The sequence below is a fragment of the Pinus tabuliformis genome, chromosome 9 (assembly GCF_031772625.1).
Source record: "Pinus tabuliformis cultivar Carrire ecotype Pingquan chromosome 9, CPIR1, whole genome shotgun sequence".
Classification (NCBI taxonomy): domain Eukaryota; kingdom Viridiplantae; phylum Streptophyta; class Pinopsida; order Pinales; family Pinaceae; genus Pinus; species Pinus tabuliformis.
The window spans coordinates 1,243,529,408-1,243,550,669 of record NC_142307.1 but is presented as its reverse complement, the minus strand read 5'-3'; the positions used below and the strand labels follow the sequence as shown (position 1 = coordinate 1,243,550,669).

The window sequence follows — 21,262 nt, the reverse complement described above, 5'->3', positions numbered from 1 at the left end:
TCAACCTCTCCCTTACAAATACACATCTGCCGAGACCACATAAACCACAGTGACACAAATTATCCCATGTTAATATTATATTCTCTCAAGTTAGCCACCTGAAGTATTTAAGCTTGTGTGGAAGTTTCCACTTCCAAATTTTGTAGAACCACACTTTACTATCGAATTGTGGTTTTGAGGGAGAGATAAGCCTATGAGCCTCTATTATCGAGATTTTCCCCTACGGAATTTTTGCATCCCATGTGAATATACCATCCTTTTGAGTCAATGTAATACCAAATGAATGAAGATTGTTTACATAACAATTTACCACTTCGCTTGCTCCCGGGATATACCAAAACCCCATGAGCATATCTAAGTGGAATAAAGTCTATGTTCTCATGAATGTTTAATCCAATTTGGATAATAGATACCCAAATTACGGATGCGTTTTATAAGAGAGATAACTAATGGATTATTTCGATCGAAACCTTTTATCTGATCAAGACATACTTTGACCAATATACAAGCTCCTATCTCCCATTTAAATGCCCAATTATCCACTATTTCACATTTAGCATATTGTTGCATATGTAAGAGATCGTGCTAAGTGTGTGCGCACCACCCTTAGCCACTCTAGAAAATTTAAGTTTCCAGGTACTTCCCCTTAATAATCTTTTGCCAAATTTCGATACCATTTACACCATGCCACATGCTCTTAACCAGCATAAACCATATAAACTTTTAAATGTCCATTATACCCCAACCACATTGCTCATGGCTCTTAGAGATAGCCTCAAGTAAAAAACAATGGATCTTCTATGCATCCTTCGACCTCAGCCATATATACTTGGAAATACATGAATTAATCCTACAAATGACATTCGCGGGAAATAAATATAAATGCATCCAGTACACAACAATACCCTATAGGATAGATTGAACAAGAACCAATCTAGCCCAAGAGTTAACCATCTGTGTGCCTATGTTGTAGGATGAACGTCTAGGTACCGTGTAGGATAGATTGAACAAGACCCAATCTAGCCCAAGAGTTAATAATTTATGTGCCACGTTGTAAGTATGTGTTGGTTTTAAATGACAATGAGGGCATTTGAAGCCCACCACTCCGCCTCATAGTATATCTTACTTTGTAATATCTTTAAAATATCTCACTTTATCTAATTAAAACAAAGATATATATATATATATATATATATATATATATATATATATAATTATTAAATTATAATTTTATTTTTAATATCATTATTCTTAATAATTATCTATATATATATATATATATATATATTTATTTTTATAATTAATTTGAAAAAAAAAAACATAATTATCTTTAAAATAAATTTCAAAATTCAATGTACATTCCCAATATCTCTGCCATAAGTTAAAATTTTAAAAATATTATTACATAATAAACATGCCAACTATTAAGATAAATGTACATGATGGATACTGTACATCATCGATACATAGACCCTTCTCTTGCAGAAGTTACTGATATATTGTACATCATGTATACCTAGAAATTTCTCATGTAGAAAACTGCTCGTCTGCCATTAAAAACATAGGAGGTAACTCATACATCTATGGGCATACTTCAGTCTATGGACGACTGCCCAGCTAAAAACAAGTTGAAGCTTTCGTCGGATTTTGATTTGATATATGTCAAGCAGACTTAGCTGTTTTTATTCTAAACCAAACTAAACCTGGTATCGAACAGCGGAGAGATATCAGAAGAATGACCCTGTCAATAATAACATCAACAGAAGTTGCATTAATCCCTTACAAACATGTCGACATAAACCGCATTAATCCTTTGCAACATTTGGCAATGTTTGTTACATTGAATATTATTCAATGTAAGTAGCTTTATTAACGTTGAATAAATGTAAATACTGTTATATCAATATAAAATTATTTAATTTGAATATATTAAATATTAAAAAAATAAACAGTAAAGGGGAAAGCGTTTGCGCATCTAAAAGGATTCTAAGATTTTATACCATTTATCTTTAATATACATGAATAACGGATAATAAAATTAAGAAATGATATTAGATCTGATTATTTCAAATTTGTTATTTTTCCTTAATTAATATAATTATAATTTATAAAATTATTATTATTTATATCGAAATGGAGAATAATTATTATTTAATATATATTAAAATTTATAACTATTATATTTTTTAATAGTACACAATATATATGTGTGGGGTGGGTGAACATAGAGGGATAGACCGACACTGTAATGTCTTCAATATTTATTAACTAGGTTGGGTTTTGTTTAAGGGAGTCACAAATTCTTTAGGATGGTAGTTTTTTTTAGCAATTTCATTAAGATATTATATATATATATATTAAGATATATATATATATATATATATATATGGAATCTGATTATATATATATAATATAATAATGGAATCTGATTAAAAGAAAAAATCAGAAAAAAAGAAAATTAGAGTATTAGAATCTTGGTATTTGGATGATTTTTTATGGTGGAAATGGATTCAGTACAGTCAAAAACCCAAGGCATAAATAGAATCTGATTAAAATGAAAAAATCAGAAAAATAAAACAAAATAAAATTAGAATATTAGAATGTTGGTATTTGGATGATTTTTTATGATGGAAATGGATTCAGCACAATCAAAAACCCAAGACAACCAAAATCTTAAAGTTGGCTGGCTATAACTCAAATCTAAGAAAAATCTATAAATTTTTTCATAATAACCCAAAATTTCCATTATTATCCCAACTAATTTGTATTTTTTTTTAAACTGAATACAATTTAATATACTCAATAACGACTCATAATTGTCTACCTAAGGATGGTAGTGCAATTACAGCAACTTCCGACTCAGTTTTGTGGTTGCCATTCGATCCTGGAATCCACTCGATTTGGAGTGGATGCCTGACTTTGATTTCGACAAACTTGACTCCTTTTTCTTGATCAGATTGGGAGATCTGCTTTTCTCAGTTTCGCACATACTCGATAAACATATTCCTGCAAAAAACATGCCTCAAATCTATTATTATGTAAAAACTCAAAAAACGAATTGTTGAGATCAGTCCGAAGAGAACCTGAGGGACCTACCTTCTCCTGCAGCGAGATTGACATACAGATCGACGATGTTGGGGCAATTGCTGCGGCACTCGGAAGAACAAAACTTGGTACTAAATTGCGGTTCGTATAGAGAATCGGTGGAAATTCCCACAGCCATCCGTTCCAAGCCGCACGCATTTATGCACTGTTCGCTTTCTATCCATCCCACCAATTTCTCCACCATCACAGCCGATGCCTATATATATATGCGCAATTATTGTTAGTATCTATTAACAATGCTAATTGTGTGATGTGAGGTTTTTGTGACTGAATCAAAAGTTACCTGGCATTGAAATTGCATAGTTCCGTCGATCATTACATCCTTCTCGAGCACACATCTATTGCCAGACGACGAAATAGAGAAAGCGCAGAGTTCTGTGGGAAGCTCCTTGCACTTGATAATGGCGCCTGAACACATACAGCACATCACCCCAACATATTAACTACTTTATGATTAATCCAATGACTATTTCAAACAGCGAGTAAATGGTATAACAAAGAGTAACGGATCAAGAACAAGACATAGATAGATCAAAGAACGCACTCTGTACTCCATGCACGGTAATCGCCATTAATATGATGAAGAGGCCAAATATGCGGGGGGATGAGCGTGCAGCATGTATGGGCTTGGTGGCGGCCATGTCTACTCAGAAACAATACACTAGCTCTGAAATCTGTTGAGAAAAATCAACCCAATCAGCTGAGCTCTTTAACCTCAGTGAGGTTGCGGGTGTGGCTGAGAATGGGAATGAAATTGTGTATTTATTGTAGCGTGAGGACATTGCGCGCCGCACAAGGGCGGGCTGAACGTGTGTAGTAGCGGGGAAGAGTGTTTCAAAGATGGCAACGAGCGAAAGAGTATTTTTGACGTATGGCATAGACAGGCCCTTTATCTCCACAAATCACGGCTAATTTAATTGGGCTGTGGGTCTCAGGTCTGCGACACATCAACGACTATATGACCCCACAAGTTTGGAGTTCCATTAGTTTCTTGCATGACACGTTCCCATTTGTCATCCACGATTCCCGTTCTCTACTCTCAAAGCCAAAATTGGTGATCATATATTCCTTCACAATTCTCTTTCTTTACTCTGAATGTCAAAATGGGTGATAATATATTCATTTCATGTCCAATCCAGTCTGTTTTGTGGTCAAGCTTCAAGAAGAGAAACAACGTATAGAAGTTAGGTAGTGAGCTTGACTGGACCTGAAATGTATACGGGTAACATTTTAATTTCAAAATGTGGGTGATTTAAGTCATGCCTTAATAACCAGAAACACGTAACTGTACTTTTCGTTTACGCCCACTATTCTTGAATTATGCACTATAATAATGTATATTAAAATTTGAAATAATATAAATGGAAAAGGATGTTTTTGACGGTAAGCATAAATAAATAAAAAATAACACTTTAATTTACATTAAGTTTAGTTTTTACTATTTCAAGTGTTCAAATTTTATTCGGAGGAGTCGATGATGGAAGCTATTTTAATGAAATTAACTATCGCAAGGGTATCTAAATTAGAGCAAGCCAAAACTGTGTGGAGGAATCTGTCTTCGTTCACTCAATAAATATAAATAAGCTAGCCCCAACTTAGGCTCGACTAAACTACAAAATTTTGGATTAATAATAATAGGTATACACAAAAATGGCAAAAAAATATTGGGGACTCACTTAATTAAATTATTAGCCCTATGCAAAAATCACAAAAAGGTTTTGGGACTTGATTACATCACTAGTTCACATGACTTGGATAAATGTTTACATTGTTAAGTTACTCATTGGGTGATTTTTTTATTTTTTATTATTATTATTATTATGTATATGAGTGAATTACATGACCATGTAGGTTTTAGTTTATATATATGATTACATTATATGAAACATTATGAATAAAGGGTGTTTATATTAAAAAATTGATGACTTATAACAAACAAATATCATGTATATGAGTGAAATTAGTAGAAAAAAAAGGAGAGTATGTAGTTGAGAGTTAAATATAATAATGAAAAAAGTCTAATTAATTATTCGAAGTAATTAGAATCTAATTAGTAATTTGAAGTAATTAATTTTTATATATTAGTAGAGTTTTTTTTATAGATAAAACTATGTTAAAGTTTTGAAAACTTCTAAGTGGAAATTTCCTAGAAAAAAACTTTAACGTTTAGGAAAATGAAAACAAAGAGAAACCAAACCAACTAAAAGTACTACCTCTTTATTAAAAATTATAGATTATTGATAAAATGAATATAGAGTAAATAAAACAAAATTACAAAATTAAACAAAAAAATGAATCATACAAAAAAAAGGCTAAGGCAAGGAAACAAACAAGCCAAAAATAAACGTAAAAAAAGCAAAACAGGTTATGCAAAGTAGCTAGGGAAATGAAAGAAATACGAAACAACAAGGAGATCACAAGATAGAGAAAATAAAGATGGATGGAAAGGAGAGGTTTCATGGTTAAGGTGATGAATGAGGGGTTTCCAAGTGTGACTTAGTTTATAGCTATCATCATGATTAAATTTATTTTAATGCTTCTCAATTTCTAGAGCTTCAACTATAATGTCAATGGAGTAGTGAGGTGTCAAGGTTAAATTTCTTTCTTGGAAAAAACAAATGAAATATTTAGTCTTGAAGGAATACTCACTGATGGGTGATTTGGAAATGTTATTGGGGGTTGAACCAACAATATGTTCCTTGTTGTGGACTTGAAATGTGTGCCTAGTTTAGTGAATGTAGGATTGACCACATGAACATGGGATTTGGTAAGCCCATGATCCTAACATAGGGTTCAATTTGTCCTTGGAAAAATGAAGTAATTGCTTAATGGTATTGAAAGGTTTGAAGAGGGTTTGGATGTTGATTTTAGACAAAATTTTAGAGATCAAGTTAATATTGCATTGGATATATGGGTAATGAGGGTTTAACAAGAGGGATGGGTGGCCTTTTGATCCGGATTTAAGCAGGAACGCAATAGATTACAGAGATAACGATAAATACAGAGATGCGATAACCATAAAAACAGAGATGCAGCAGAAATAATACTTCATTTCATTAATGGAGAATACTGAAATATGCTTACAAATAGAAATAACCCAGCTAGGGCGATGGTAGCTTATCTCTGAGAAGAGATGTGTCGGCTACATGCCTCTGAACTGTTTCGAACTGTGTTTACAATGAGGCTCCAAGGCCTATTTATTATTGAGAAACAATGGAAAACCCTTAACATTCCAAAACCTAACCCTAGAAGATGAAACACCAAACTGTGGGTCCCATTTGGGTAAATTGGTACATCAACTTCCCGGGGTCGTAACTTTGGCATACGATCTCCGTTTGACGCGCATGATAGCCCGTTGGAAAGATCTCTCCGAGGACTACGATGGAAAAGACGAATTTTTATACAAAGTATCGCGGGAGGTAGATTTCCCAAAAAAACGTTGTTTAGGGCCTCAAAATAGCTCCGGAAGTTTAGGAACCGAAAAACTGCTAAAAATAGTGAATTGCTCTATAATTAAGGAAACTGAAAAATTGAAAGAGACAGTTGTGGGGGTCCAAATGGGATAGGTGGGTGGCCACCAACATCCAACTGGATCATTCCTCTCCCCTTAGGAAGCAATGGTCCCCATTGCGTTGAGTTCCTCCTTGAGATGCGGAAGCTTCTGCTAAGCTGGGTCTCCAGTGAGCTGTTCTGCAATCTCTGATGTGTCCAGAAATGGTGGGAAGCATGGTCGGTGATGGCCCACATTGAACAATCAGTGCAAGCGAAGGAATGGAGGAATGCTGTGCTTCAAAGCATTGTTTCCCACAACCTTGTTACTGGTGTAAGGACCATGTGCAAGCGGTCTGAGTTTTTGATGGGCTCTGGTAAGGCGTTCTCTTTGCAGATGTAACCAAAATTTTTCGCCCACCTAAAACTTGTGTAGTACCCCTCTGGGTAAGGAGAAGTTGTTCCTATGTTCTGTCATGACTGTATCCCTATGTTGTTACTGCCGCGTGGAGGAACCCTTTGCGGGGGTCATGGATGTAGCAACGATCTTCCCCTTACTTTGGGAGCGAACCAGACATAAAATAAATTTCCTAGTCTGTGAGATGAGCTTGCTGCCTTTCTTAGCAGTGATCAAAGAGGTGGTGGTAGGTGGAGCTACCTCTGGTATCCTGTATAATGAATTATCCAAAGAAATAATGATAGCGCGAGGCCTTGACTCATACACAGCATGTCGCCTCCACAAGTATGGCTGGCCTAATAGTACATCATAAACATCCAGAGGTGTAACATCACACAATACCTCATCTGTGAAGGGCTTGATGCTATAGGGAAGGCGGCACTGCTGGTGAACTTTGAGATCTCGTCCTTCGTGAAGCCACTCGATATTGTACGGTTGTGGGTGTGGCGTAGTTGGTAGGCCCAACCGCTTCACGACCTCTGCTGAAACGAGGTTCTTTTGGCTGCAACTATCAACAATGAATTGCAGCGGCAAACCCTTCACCCACATTTGTGAGTGGAAAAGACGTTCCCCCTCCTCTGGCTATTCGAGCTCATTCTTCTGGATCTTGGCAGTGGCAACAGTGGCACTAGGATCCACATCAATGATTTGCTTCCCTTTGCCATCCCCCTTGTCAGCTTCTGGCTCAGAGTCAGAACATGCATCTGATTCGGAAGCCTTCAACTCGGCCACCAGCGACTGCTTGGTCCGACACTCACTTGTGTTATGAGTGGGACTCTTGTGGAACTCACACCACTTTCCTGTGTCCTTCTTCGGCTTCGTGGTGTTGTTCTTTTCTTGCAGCTTAGAGGGTGTGGAGCACTCAAAAGGTATGCTTTTGACAAACAATTTAGTGGCTTTTCAGTAACATTTGTAACCTTTTCTACATCATGAACTCAAAGAAATAAAGAATGCTAATAAAATGTGTGAGAATCAACATGGAAAGCTTAATCGCTGATAATTGTCATTTTTCTATGCAAGGAAAGGTGGAAACGAAGAGCTACCGTTCAAAAGGGAAAGACAAAGGAGCAATAACTGCTGTCCCTCTATAAGGCAACCGGATGCAAACGAGATCGAGCAGATTGAAGCAGAACGACCCAGGAAAGGAAGAAGGGATACCAATTCGGCGGAAAAGGGAAAGAAAAGTAAAAGATTAACAGCTTGGCGAATCCCTCAGGATCTTTGATCCTAAGGGATCGTTGTTTTACTTATTTTGTTACCTAGATATCTCCGCCGTTACTTTTATAAAAAGGAACAACATCGTTAAGCAAAGGGACTTTTATGTAACTTTCAGTTTCAAACTAAACTTTGATCATTGAGTCTCACTGAGACCTGGTTTACTGTATGTTTGTTGATGCGTTAATATAAAAGACTTGGTGTTTATTTCATCTTTGCGTCTGGAGTAATCTAAGGCGGTGTACCATTGGAAGCTAAGGGCCCGGCTCCGAAGGACACTTGCTTTTGTATCATTATAACTTGATTTCTGCGTGGTTTACTTATCTTTATTGCTCGGTAATCTGATATGCTTTTCATGTGTTGTTCCATGCTCTGCTACGATTAATTCATTAATGGTTCTTTCAGGAAATCCATGTAGTGACTCTGCATTGCATGATTGAATCTTTTCAGAGTTGATTGCATGTTATTAATCTAAACCAGCTATTTTTGTTACAGAGCATTTGTACTGAATATTACTGTTATTGGATTCATTTGAAATCCCGATTATTGGAATCCGAAAGTAATGTTATTCTATTTGGAAACATAGTCGTATTCTCCTTAATCATCAGATTACTATACTAGCATGTTGCATGTATGTATGATTGATTCATGCTGTTCCATAAAGTACATTCCATCCAATTTGCCTTAAGAGAGAAGATTGTTATCGCAGAGTGTGAGTTTGGTTCAATAGAGCATGTTTGGTTCTGACTCACGAGACTTAGTTCTTTTGATTGCTATTCCATTTACTGCTGTTCCATTTTAGACTTGCTGTTCCATTTCCTATTTGTTGTTCCATTTTACTTTCTGCCATTCCATTTACTTGCATTTGCTGCTTTGGTGTGAGAGAAGGTCTAAGGCTGTAGTGAGCCTCAGCAGTCGCTGCCTAGCTCCCAGACCTATGGTCCATGCTCTAATTTCCTTTCCATCAGTTTCTAGAGGGATGGGTTATCGCTTCCGCACCCTTGACTGATAAGCTCTCTTGTGTGATTTTATCCTTTTGAAGTAATTTAGTCATAGTCTAGCATCCGTTTACTCTTGTATTTTCTGAACGCTGTACTACTAAGCATTACTTTGACGAATAGCCTCGGATTGAGATACTCTTTGCAATAACAAAACGTTCCCGAATTGACTTGTTAATGTGGGATAATTAGAGGTGAAAGAGACCCTTGTTACAACTCCACATTTTGGTGCCGTTGCCGGGGAAAGAGTATAGCCATTTGTCTTTTACAGAGTAGTGTACAAATCTGCTAGGGGAGAGTTGGATTTAAAAACGAAAGGTAAGAACCTGTGTACGGAGCATGTAAAAGCCTTGCTCCACCGTCCGCTTTCCTAGCAGAATTGTTGGTTGAATAGGATTTAGTAGTTTATTAGAGTGCATGACTAAGCAGAAAAAGCCAGAAAAGAATATCAAACCTCCATTCAAACCCGAAAAAGCCAAAGGGTCGATGACCGTTGGCCGAACGACCTTCATAGACGAAATCTATAAGAAAACTGAATCTCAGCCATCAGTAGGCCCCAAGAAAATCAATTCTAAACAGCCTACTAGCTCCCTTCAGGCCACAGGATCACCATCTGTAGCGTTCGCTGAAGTGCATAGTCAAACTGAGGAGCAGGACTTTCAAGAAATTGAAAATTCTACTCCCGAGCTATTGCAGGAAGGGAATTTCAGTAACCTTTGTGAAGGAGAAGGAGAAACAGGGGAAACCAGGGAACCCAAATCTCCTATTGAAACAGACCAGCCATTAAATAGCCCAGATAAGGGGAGCGCTGCAAAAATCATTATTGGAGGAATTCAATCTCCTCAAACAATAGGGACTTTCATTATTCCACACAAAGGAAGTGTTATTAAAACAATCCCTGTCAAGGCCATTCCTTCTCAGCCTAGGAATACCCTCCTAGAAATCTTGTAAGGTTATTGGCATATATTCGATCCCATGGCGCAGAATTAGCCAAATACTCAAACTTCTACATTGCAATATCCTATAGTGGATTCCCCAGCAAATGCGCCCATGAAATCTATCCCTCTCCAACATATCCGCACATTTCACGGTCTCACATCAGAAGATCCGGATGCATTTTTATTCGAATTCGATGTGTTATGCAGGGGGTATGATTACACCACCAATCCCCAGAAATTGAAATTGTTCCCCTCTACCTTAAAGGGGGCTGCTTTAAGATGGTTTATGGGCCTAGGTGGTGGGGTCATTAATAATTGGGATCAAATGAAAGAGTCCTTCTTAAAAAAATATCAGGATTATTGTAGGTCTAGAGAATTAAAAGATGAAATATTCCAAATGACAGCTAGACCAAATGAAACATTAGAGGAGTACGTAGAACGTTTTCAGTATAATTTACAAAGATCTCCCTATGCATCACTACCTCTGCCTGATAATGTGTTAAAAACTGCATTGATCAGAGGCATGAAGGAACAGTGGATTGAAACATTAAATATCATGGGAAAAGGGGATATTTATCAAGAGAATTTTGCTGACATCATTGATTTATGTATCAGGAGTTCGAGAGGCAGCACAAGGATAAAACCAGCGGAATATGATCGGTTTGTCAGAGATAACAAAATATCAATAGAAGGAGTAACACGTGTAGAACTTGGAAATTTATTAGAAAATTTTAAAACTGATATTCTGGGGACATTAACTACACAACTTGATATTGTGCAGGCTAAACAGAAGCAGATGGAGGCGGAACATAATTTGGCGATCTTCTGCCCCTGATGTAGAAGAAAACATAGCCACAAGGAATGTCCACTGGATGCAGTTCAAACATGTGCTATCTGTACAAAAGATCACCTTACTGAGAGCTGACCCTCACTTCCTGGATTGAAGGCAGTATATAAGGAAGCGGAAGAAGAACCAGAATCAGCATACTTCATTAACCAGCGTCGCCAATGGCAACCAAGGCAATCTGGTATTTTTACAGACCCAACTTCTTCTTTCCAGCCTCCACAGTATAATGCTCAGCAATATAGTATGTGGCAAAACCAATCTCAACCCCCATTTTCGAACTGGTCACCACAGTCGTTTCCTTCTCCAAATCCGTGGATGAATCAGACTAGCCAATTTGGTTGGCCGAATTTTCCTTACGCCCCACCATATTGGCAGAATAACCCATATCCTCCACAATGGACTCCCCCTACTTCACAAGGTTCACCCTGGCAGAAAAACTGGCCAAAATCGACATATCAGCCAGCAGGAACTATTTCGCTCCCTCAACCGACTCTGCCAGCTTTACAACAAAACCCCCAGTCTAATCTGAGACCGCAACTCCCAGCCCAACCCAATCCCAATCCAAATAATAGACTGGTCCAATCCCTCCAAATCATGGAATCATCAGAAATCGGACCTGACCTGAGGGAGTGCAATGATCTTCAGTTAAGATCTGGATGTATAATAGAAACGGAGGGAGATAAAACAGTTCACATTGAAGATCAGTTACCAATAGAACAGTCATTACAACAAGAGGGTGTAAATAAGGAGCAGACCCATCATTAAGCAAGTACATCCTCTCCTCCCTTCCCAGAATGATTAGTTATACCACGACCTATACAATATCCAGACTTTGACATTCTGGGAGAGTTACAAAATCTGTACATAAGAATTCCATTCCTCCAAGCCATTCAAGACATCCCTATATACACAAAAACTATAAAAGAATTGTGCATAAAAAAATCAAGGAGGAATGCAACCACTAACCCAGGAGTCCAAGTAGTCGGTACTTTATCTGACCTGTTATCAGGAAAAGAGACACCCATTAAATATGAAGATCCGGGAAATCCAATCGTAACTGTTCAAATATATGGTCAGACCCTGACTAATGCTTTAGGTTATCTAGGAGCTGCAATTAATATTTTGACAACCTCTACATGCCAAAAGATCGGAATTACATCGATAGAACCTACTTCTACTTTGTTAGAATTGGCCGACCGATTTGTAGTTCGACCAGAAGGTACTCTATACGATGTCATGGTCTCTGTAGATTCCTGGGAATACCCAACCGATTTCCTGATAATTAATCCAAAAACCCGACTGGATGGACACCCGCTAATTTTAGGTAGACCTTGGCTTGCTACTCCCGATGCTTACATTGGTTGTCGGCAGGGAAATATGACTCTAACTAGAGGACCAGATATTAAAAATCTAGTTCTATACCCTCCAGCACAACCAAGTCTTACAATGATAAAAACTAACCAGCGCCCTGTGTCATACCTTACTGACAATATCGGATCCCCATTTACTGTACAGAAGGCTCTAGATTTTAAAGACCAAACAGAAGACGATGCCATCAATAATTTCATTAGTCAAACTGAATCTAGATCTCACACACAGTGTTTCATGATAGAAGCAGCATTCGATAGTGAACTAGAAGAAGATCCTTTGAAAGATGCGCATGACCAAACAATACCTGTGACTTCTGTTGCCAACGGTAAAGTAGTGGAAATTGAACCGGGAAAGACTCTAAATATCAATTCCAACCTTACACTGGACTAAGAAATAAAGCTCATCCATCTGTTACGAAAGTATCAAGAAGCATTTGCGTGGGATTACCCTGATATGAAAGGGATTGATCCCCAATTGTGCAACCACCATATTTATATAGAAAAAGATGCAAGACCTGTTCCTCAACCGCAAAGAAGACTCAACCCTCATCTAAAAGATGTTGTAAAAGCTGAACTTCAGAAACTTTTAGATGTTAATTTTATCTATCCTATTTCTGATAGTAAATCGGTCTCTCTGCTTATGGTGGTACCCAAGAAGAATGGGAAATGGAGGATTTCTGTGGATTACAGGGAGTTAAACAAAGCCACACAAAAAGATCACTTCCCTCTCCCATTCATAGACCAAGTATTGGACACTTTAGCAGGAAAGAAATTCTTTTCTTTCCTGGATGGCTTCAGTGGATACAACTAGATTCAGATTGCCCCTAAAGACCAGGATAAAACTACTTTTACTTGTCCTTGGGGAACATTTGCCTATCGAGTTCTACCCTTTGGCCTATGTAATGCTCCTGCCACATTCCAAAGGGCTGTCCTTAGCATCTTTGCAGATTTAATAAATGATGGACTTGAAGTGTACATGGATGACTTTACACCATATGGAGATGATTTTGATCCAGCTTTAGACACTCTAGAAAAAGTCCTACAACGTTGCATTGCTACCAGGCTTTGCTTAAGCCACGAAAAATGTTATATGATGATGACTGAAGGGCTCATTCTAGGACACTATGTTTCAGTGGCTGACATTCAGGTAGATCCGACCAAAATTCAAATACTTTTGCTTATCCCCAGCCCCACTACTCAAACAAAGGTATGCAGCTTTCTTGGATTTTCTGGGTATTATAGACGATTTATAGAACATTATTCACACATTGCTGCACCTCTATATGCACTAACTGGTAATGTTGATTTCTTGTGGACAGAAAAATGCAACCGTGCTTTCAAGGAATTAAAGAAGATTGTATCAATAGCTCCAGTCCTTCGAGGACCAAACTGGAATTTACCATTCCAAATCTCATCTGATGCCTCAGATACAACAATCGGTGCAGTCCTTGGGCAGGAAGAGGATAAAAAACCATATCTATCTATTATATCAGCAAAAAATTATCCCCTGCTGAATTAAATTACACTGTCACTGAAAAAGAATTCCTGGCTGTAATACATGCTGTCAATAAGTTTAGACATTATATCACAGGCTATCCCGTTATTTTATATACAGATCATTCTGCTATCAAATATTTAGCAAATAAGCCTGTCACAAATGCTAGAATAACTAGATGGTTGATTTTATTGCAGGAGTTCGATATTACAATCAAGGATCGACATGGCAAGGAAAACCCTGTAGCTGATTTTCTCTCACGAATACCAAAATCAATTGAAGCAGCAGCAGTGGAAGATCAATTTCCTGATGAGCACCTGTTTGTTGTTGCTGTTCAAACACCCTGGTATGCTGATGTTGCCAATTATCTTACAGTAGGTAAGCTACCAAAAGACTTAACCCCTAATGAACGTAAGCAGATTGTTCAGAAGAGTACTCGATTTTCGTGGATTGGGGGCTATTTGTTCCACACAGGGGCAGACATGCAAATTAGGAGATGTATTCAAGAAGATGAAATTTTCGACATCTTAAAAGCCTGTCATGACGGACCATGTGGGGGACACTTTGCTGAATGAAGAACAACACATAAAGTATTGCAGACAGGATACTACTGGCCTACAATTTTCAAAGATGCGAAGAAATTTGTCCAAGCCTGTGACAGCTGCCAGCGAGCAGGACGACCTGGCCAAGCCGACGAATTGCCTCTGAGGCCACAATTAGTCATTGAACCATTTGAACGATGGGCTCTTGATTTCGTTGGACCCATCAACCCATCATCAAATCAGAGAACATATATCTTGGTGGCAACAGAACATGTCACCAAATGGGTTGAGGCCGAAGCGTTGCCTAGAGCTATAGAAGATTCTGTAATACAGTTCCTGTTCCATTTGTTTGTACGTTATAGCCTTCCGAGAGAAATAATTACAGATAGAGGACCACAATTTGCCGGAAACAAAGCTGCAACACTTAACAATTATCACGTCCAGCATAAAATTACTACCCCATATCACCCGCAGGCGAATGGGCAAGTAGAAAGTAGCAATAAGGTAATAGAATCAATTTTAACAAAAACCATTGCGTCACATAGGCGTGATTGGGCCGCCCGATTACCCGAAGCACTGTGGGCTTATAGAACCACATGGCGAAGTACCACCGGTTATTCACCCTATCAATTAGTGTTTGGAAAACAACCTATTTTCCCCATAGAATTCAATATCCAAACATTACGAACCGCACAGGAAGTTGGCCTAGATCTAAGTGAGGCACAAATTAATCGATTACAGCAGATTAATGAATTGGACGAAATCAGGCTCTTTGCATTACAGAATACAACACTTATTCAACAGCAGCGAGCTAAATGGCATGATGCACTCATCAAGAACAAAGTCTTTCATGAAGGAGACTAGGCTCTGTTATATGACTCTCGGTTTCAGGACTTCCCGGGGAAACTTCAAACTCGTTGGTTGGGACCATACGAAATCCAGAAAGTACATGATAATGGGACCCTCACTCTGATCACAATCGACGGTTCTGGATATTCATTCAAGGTAAATGGCCACCGAGTTCGTCTCTATCGCAAGCCACTCACTCGGGAATCCTTCTGTCAGCAGCTATGTCAAGACACTGATATGGAAATTTTAGGAGAGGAAGCAAAATCTTCCTCACCTATAATTCAGTAAGGAATTCATTTTTTATTTTTTTTTAACTTGTACATAAGTTTTTTTGTATATACGTTTTCTTAACATTTTCATTGATCTTTCTTTCTTCTTTTTTTTCAAAATTTTGATTTTTGCATTCTGCGTGTCTTTGCTGTTCCTTTTCCAAAAGGAACAGCATTTGCGTGTTTCTGCTGTTCCTTTTCAAAAGGAACAACATTGTTGTGTTTCTGCTGTTCCTTTTCAAAAGGAACATCATTTGTGATTTTCTACTGTTCCTTTTCAAAAGGAACATCATTTGTGATTTTCTGTTGTTCCTTTTCAAAAGGAACAACATTTGTGATTTTCTGCTGTTCCTTTTCAAAAGGAACAACATTTGTGATTTTCTGCTGTTCCTTTTCAAAAGGAACATCATTTGTGATTTTCTGCTGTTCATTTTCAAAAGGAACAGCATTTGTGATTTTCTGCCGTTCCTTTTCAAAAGGAACAGCATTTGTGATTTTCTGCCATTCCTTTTCAAAAGGAACAACATTTTTTATTTTCTGCTGTTCCTTTTCAAAAGGGACAGCATTTGTGATTTTCTGTTGTTCCTTTTCAAAAGGAACAACATTTGTGATTTTCTACTGTTCCTTTTCAAAAGGAACAACATTCGTGATTTTTGTTGTTCCCTTTCAAAAGGAACAACATTTTTGCTCTTCTACTGTTCCTTTTCCAAAGGAACAACATTCTTTTTGTTGATTATTTTTGTTGTTCCTTTTTCAAAAGGAACACCATCGGCATGTTTTTGCTCTCTTTGATGATTTATATTGAGGATGCTTTTCGCCCATGTTCTCTCCAGTCTTTAAGATACAGCTATGCACTTATGCAATGAACATAAATCATGACATACCGAAGTCAGCAGATCATAAATCGCTATCTTTATAAGGCCTAGTATTGATAAGAGGACAAGAGGAGGGACACACTTACTTCTCATCTTTGTTGTCATTGTCTTATCACCTTTGCTCTTGTTGGTTATCTTTATCATGACGATCTCCCTAAAAATTCTTTAATTATTACTTAGGAATAAGAGCAGAGAATTTATATCTTCCTATTGGGATGATAAGACTTCTTCCACCATTCCCACTCTTAAGGAGTGCTGAACCACCCTTATGTGTAAATAAATAAGAAAAAGTGCTTTGCAAAAAGACAAAAAAAAAATAAAAAAATAAAAGAGCTAAATATGGATTATCAATTGTCAAATGCAGGATAGGGGGTCTCATCAAAAGCCAACCTACCATGATCATAAGGATGGAAGCGAAGTGGCATTCCCAGTATGGCCACCACACCAGAGATATGGTCCAAAAGGTACACTAAATAAACAGACCTTGGAACAGGGGGTCTCATCACGAGCCGGCCTGCCCACGTTTCGCACCTTCCTTGCGAATGGCATTATGGCTACCTGGTTACCAAGCCAGCATAATGGCCTACATTTTGACAAAATACTTTTCAAAATACACACAAAGGATCATGGTTCCGGAGGTGAAATAAACAACTCTGCCAAGGTTATGAACACCTGTCGGCAGTAGAGCTCTGTTAATGGTATTGAAGTCGTAATGGTTACACCAATAGGTATGATATCAATACTTCTTTGTCTCTTATATCCTATGAATAAATCATATTTTATGTCCCGATGTATACATCGCATGAACACTCATTACCACCAATCATGGCAAAGGAACTGACAACGACCGTTGAAGATTTCGTACGATTGACAGACGTCCCATCCCCCGCCCTCGCATCATATCACGCAGGCCCTTATGTAACACGTGATCCACCTTTTTCCCTCGATTTCGGTATTTCAGTGTCCATCTAAAACATGGCATAATTTCATATGCTATTCCTTTATGACTTGGTTACAGAATGGCTGCTGCTCCTCTACTTGACGGCTAGGACAACCTATCATATTGCAGGGGGGAAGGTAACCTCATTACTCCACGAATTACGTGTCAGCACACCATTCGGGGAAGATAGTGTACGAAGGTATGGCATGGTTTAACGGCATGATAATTCTATTTTTACGAAAGTTGCCGTCCATAATCCATTTTTTTGCATACTCTGTGTTTTTTTTCCAAAACCTTGAAACGATCACCCTTTCTGCGTCTCAAACAGCACGGGCAGTTGCTGTTCCATTGGGAATTCTTAGTGGAACCATGGGGGGAAAGGCAATCCGAAGCGAACCTCAGAAGTTGACAGTCTCCGCTGCTGCCCGGGAGATCCTGGAAAAGGCAGGGTGGCTGAATTATTTCAGTCACCTACAAGAATCGAATGAAACAATGGTGTTGGAGTTTCTGCAAAACCTGCAGGAGAACTACTCAATAGTAAGAGGGAGGCAGATAGCGGTCACTGACGATATAATTGCAGAAGTCTCGGGACTACCAGCCGCCGGACCTGTATGGATGCTGAAGAAAGAAAGATTACAAAAGATTATGGAGATTTTCCAGGATGAAGGCCAAAGCTTGACAGTTAAGGGGAAGGGAGTTCTGCTAGCAACGTTAGGAGAACCCTGGACCGAATTAGCAAAGATAGTGCAGAGCTACATCACTTGCAAAGGAAGGAAAGACGTGGTAAGACCACGTCATATTAAACTCTTAGCTGTTTTGAAAGAGAAATGTTCTGTAAATCTGCATGCACTTCTAAATTCATTATTGCATGATGCAGCCCGAAGCCTGAAAAAGGCACAACACGTAGAATCAATTGTTAGCCAACATGGATTGATTCGATTGATAGTGAGCCACAGTCTCACTCAACAGCAGACCAGCTGGGAGGAGCTCATTGCAATGATCGAGGGGGGATTGGCGGCACCATCCCCAAAACCTAAACATTACTCTAGCACACTAGAACGACCAGAAAAACGCAGAGAATTGGTAGCAGAAAAACATATTGCTCCAAAACGTAAACATTCTTCAAGCACACTGGAACAACCAGAAAAACGCAGAGAATTGGTAGCAGAAAAACATGTTGCTAGTACACCCGAACAACCTGAGAGACCAAGGAAATCAGCCCGGCTAGCCCGGATAAGAGGGAAGCTGGAAAAGATCCAGGAGAGCACCAGCCAGCCAATCGAGATTACGGACGAACCTCCAGAACCAGAAGGAGGACCTTCCAAAGAAAATGTTGAACAATCTGGGGGCGAGGTTGAGCAACACGGAGAAGGAGTCGAGGAGGGAGATGAGCATTCCGAAACAGAAATAGAAGCTGAACACTCCAAGGCAGTCACTGAGCAATCCAATCAAGAGGAGGAAGTAGGACAGCCGGAGGGTAGCCCGCCGCGGGACCCTCTGGGTGAAGACGAATTGGCCGCAATCCTGGCCAATATGGGGGAGTATGGCCAACCCTCTAGCCAAGCAGGCCTCCCTGACGGACCTCCGAAGGAAGACACACCTGAGAAATCACATGCAGAAAAGGCAGGAGAAGAAAACCTGCCCGTTCATGATGAGGAAATAAGAGACACCAATCGGGAACAATCTGTTCCCAAGACACCAGAAGAAATTCTAGACGGAGTAGGAGAAGATTTAAGGGCCAGTCATGAGCCCTCTGCTGAGGCAATAGAAATCAAGAAATTAAGGAGGAAACAGCAGAGGTTGCTGAACACTATAGCCCAGCTCTGACAGCAAATTTGGATTCTGAAAGCCAACCTGAGGATACGAAGAACCACAAGGAAAAGAAAAAGGGCCACTGCAGAAAAATCCCGTAGGACAAGAAGACGAAGGACTTATAGTCGCCCTGTTGGTCAAAACCCCGCTGGAAGACCTACTGCCGTTCCAAATGACATTGAAGAATAGACTGTTGTTCCAAATGACATTGAAGAACAGACTGTTGTTCCAAATGACGTTGAAGAACAGACTGCTGTTCCAAATGACACTGAAGAACGGACTGCCGTTCCAATTGAGGCAGAGGAACAGGATGATGTTCCATTAACAGGGGGACCACAGCAACCTTTCATTCATGTTAAGAAAGAAAAGGAGAATAAGGAGATCCAAACAGAGGCACCACCCTCAGGGGTAATTCGGGTTCTGAACTCCAAACAGCATAACAAGAATGTTCAGGTAAAACTCCCGGCCTCTACGGCTCTATGGAAAAAGGATCCGAAAACAAGAACCTTGCACAAGATGATGAAGCAAGCTCAGCAAGAAGCTGAACAACTGAGGGAACAAACAGTCCCCCGAGAGAAATATGAAGAGTTACAACAGCAACTTCGGGATATTAGTCAGTCCGAGAGCCAGGCCTTCGAAGGAGCAAGAAAAGGTTGCCAAGGTAACTCGTCGATTAGATATTGTTATTAGGCAGATGGACACTATGTGTTCTTTGTATAATGACGTTCTGACCTGTAGGGCCCCTACTAAGAACTATGCTTTATTTTTGCTTGAACGATATTTACGATTAAAGATAAAAGCTGTTAGGGCGGGTGCCCCTATGCAAATCAATACTGTTAATGATTTCATAGATTGTTGCAAGCATTATGGAGTTAAGGTTCAAAGATTATTGTGTGAATTTTACTTGCACAACCTCATGCTAGACCAGGAAACTGACTTAAATCCTGGCCCTTTTGTTGGGGACATACAATTGCAAGCCTTTATTTCATTCGGGGTTAATCAGCTGAAATGGCTCAGAGCTTATAACACTTTTCAGAGACAGGAAAACAGCCTAGACTTGTGGGTGAGAGCCGAGCCTAGAGACCCAGTGCTGTTATGGAAAGCACATAGGAACCTTATGAGAACCCCGGGTGTCATGGAGACATTAGGACCCATGCACGAGGACCTAATCCGACACAGTCTGGAATATTTTCTGACTATTAAAGACCTCGCCATCGATGCTGCAAAATTCCGATACCGGATTTCTAGCCCAAACATCCAGCTCAGGGAACCATTCAAATACAAAAATTTTGAGCTGGCTGCCAGCCGATTGAACCTTTATGGCGAGCGTATTTTGCAAGCAGGGCCATCCTGGTTAGGGTATCGATTTCGTAGTCCAATCATTTGGCACCCTGCACCCGGATATCAGGCCTTGTATGAAATGCCTGAAGGTCAAACAAATCAGTTCTTTGATGATCTAGTTGCTCATCACGGTTTTAGGCATCCACATGAGGTTCCCTCTCCGGCCTATTCTCTTACCGCCTTGCATGTCAACTATAATGTTTTCATGAGGGCATGAAATAGGGTAAGCAGGGGGTGTGTGGAGCACTCGAAAGGTATGCTTTTGACAAACAATTTAGTGGCTTTTCAGTAACAATTGTAACCTTTTCTGCATCATGAACTCAAAGAAATAAAGAATTCTAATAAAACGTGTGAGAATCAACATGGAAAGCTTAATCGATGATAATTGTCATTTTTCTATGCAGGGAAAGGTGGAAACGAAGAGCTGTCGTTCAAAAGGGAAAGACAAAGGAGGAATAATTGCTGTCCCTCTAGAAGGGAACCGGATGCAAACGAGATTGAGCAGATCGAAGCAGAACGACCCAGGAAAGGAAGAAGGGATAACAATTCAGCGGAAAAGGGAAAGAAAAGTAAAAGATTAACAGCTTGGCGAATCCCTCAGGATCTTTGATCCCGAGGGATCGCTGTTTTACTTATTTTGTTACCTAGATATCTCCGTCGTTACTTTTATAAAAAGGAACAACATCATTAAGCAAAGGGACTTTTATGTAACTTTCAGTT

The 21,262-nt window shown here is 39.1% G+C and overlaps 1 protein-coding gene across 1 annotated transcript; it reads right to left on the bottom strand.

Annotated features, from left to right (window-relative positions):
* Positions 1 to 1,375: 1,375 nt before the first annotated feature.
* On the bottom strand, positions 1,376 to 3,824 carry LOC149153074 (uncharacterized). The gene is made up of 5 exons (XM_089445182.1): positions 3,650 to 3,824; positions 3,389 to 3,513; positions 3,097 to 3,301; positions 2,825 to 3,006; positions 1,376 to 1,741 (listed from the first exon to the last, which is right to left on the bottom strand). Exons 1-4 carry the CDS (start codon positions 3,744 to 3,746, stop codon positions 2,843 to 2,845), a joined length of 591 nt encoding a protein of 196 aa, XP_089301308.1. The 5' UTR covers positions 3,747 to 3,824; the 3' UTR covers positions 1,376 to 1,741; positions 2,825 to 2,842.
* Positions 3,825 to 21,262: the final 17,438 nt, after the last annotated feature.

Coding starts and splice junctions, on each gene's coding strand:
- LOC149153074 (XM_089445182.1), bottom strand. CDS start 3,746: ATGGCCGCCACCAAGCCCATACATGCTGCACGCTCATCCCCCCGCATA. Junction 3,514..3,649: donor TACCGTGCATGGAGTACAGA/GTGCGTTCTTTG, acceptor GTATGTGTTCAG/GCGCCATTATCAAGTGCAAG. Junction 3,007..3,096: donor CAATCTCGCTGCAGGAGAAG/GTAGGTCCCTCA, acceptor TGTTTTTTGCAG/GAATATGTTTATCGAGTATG.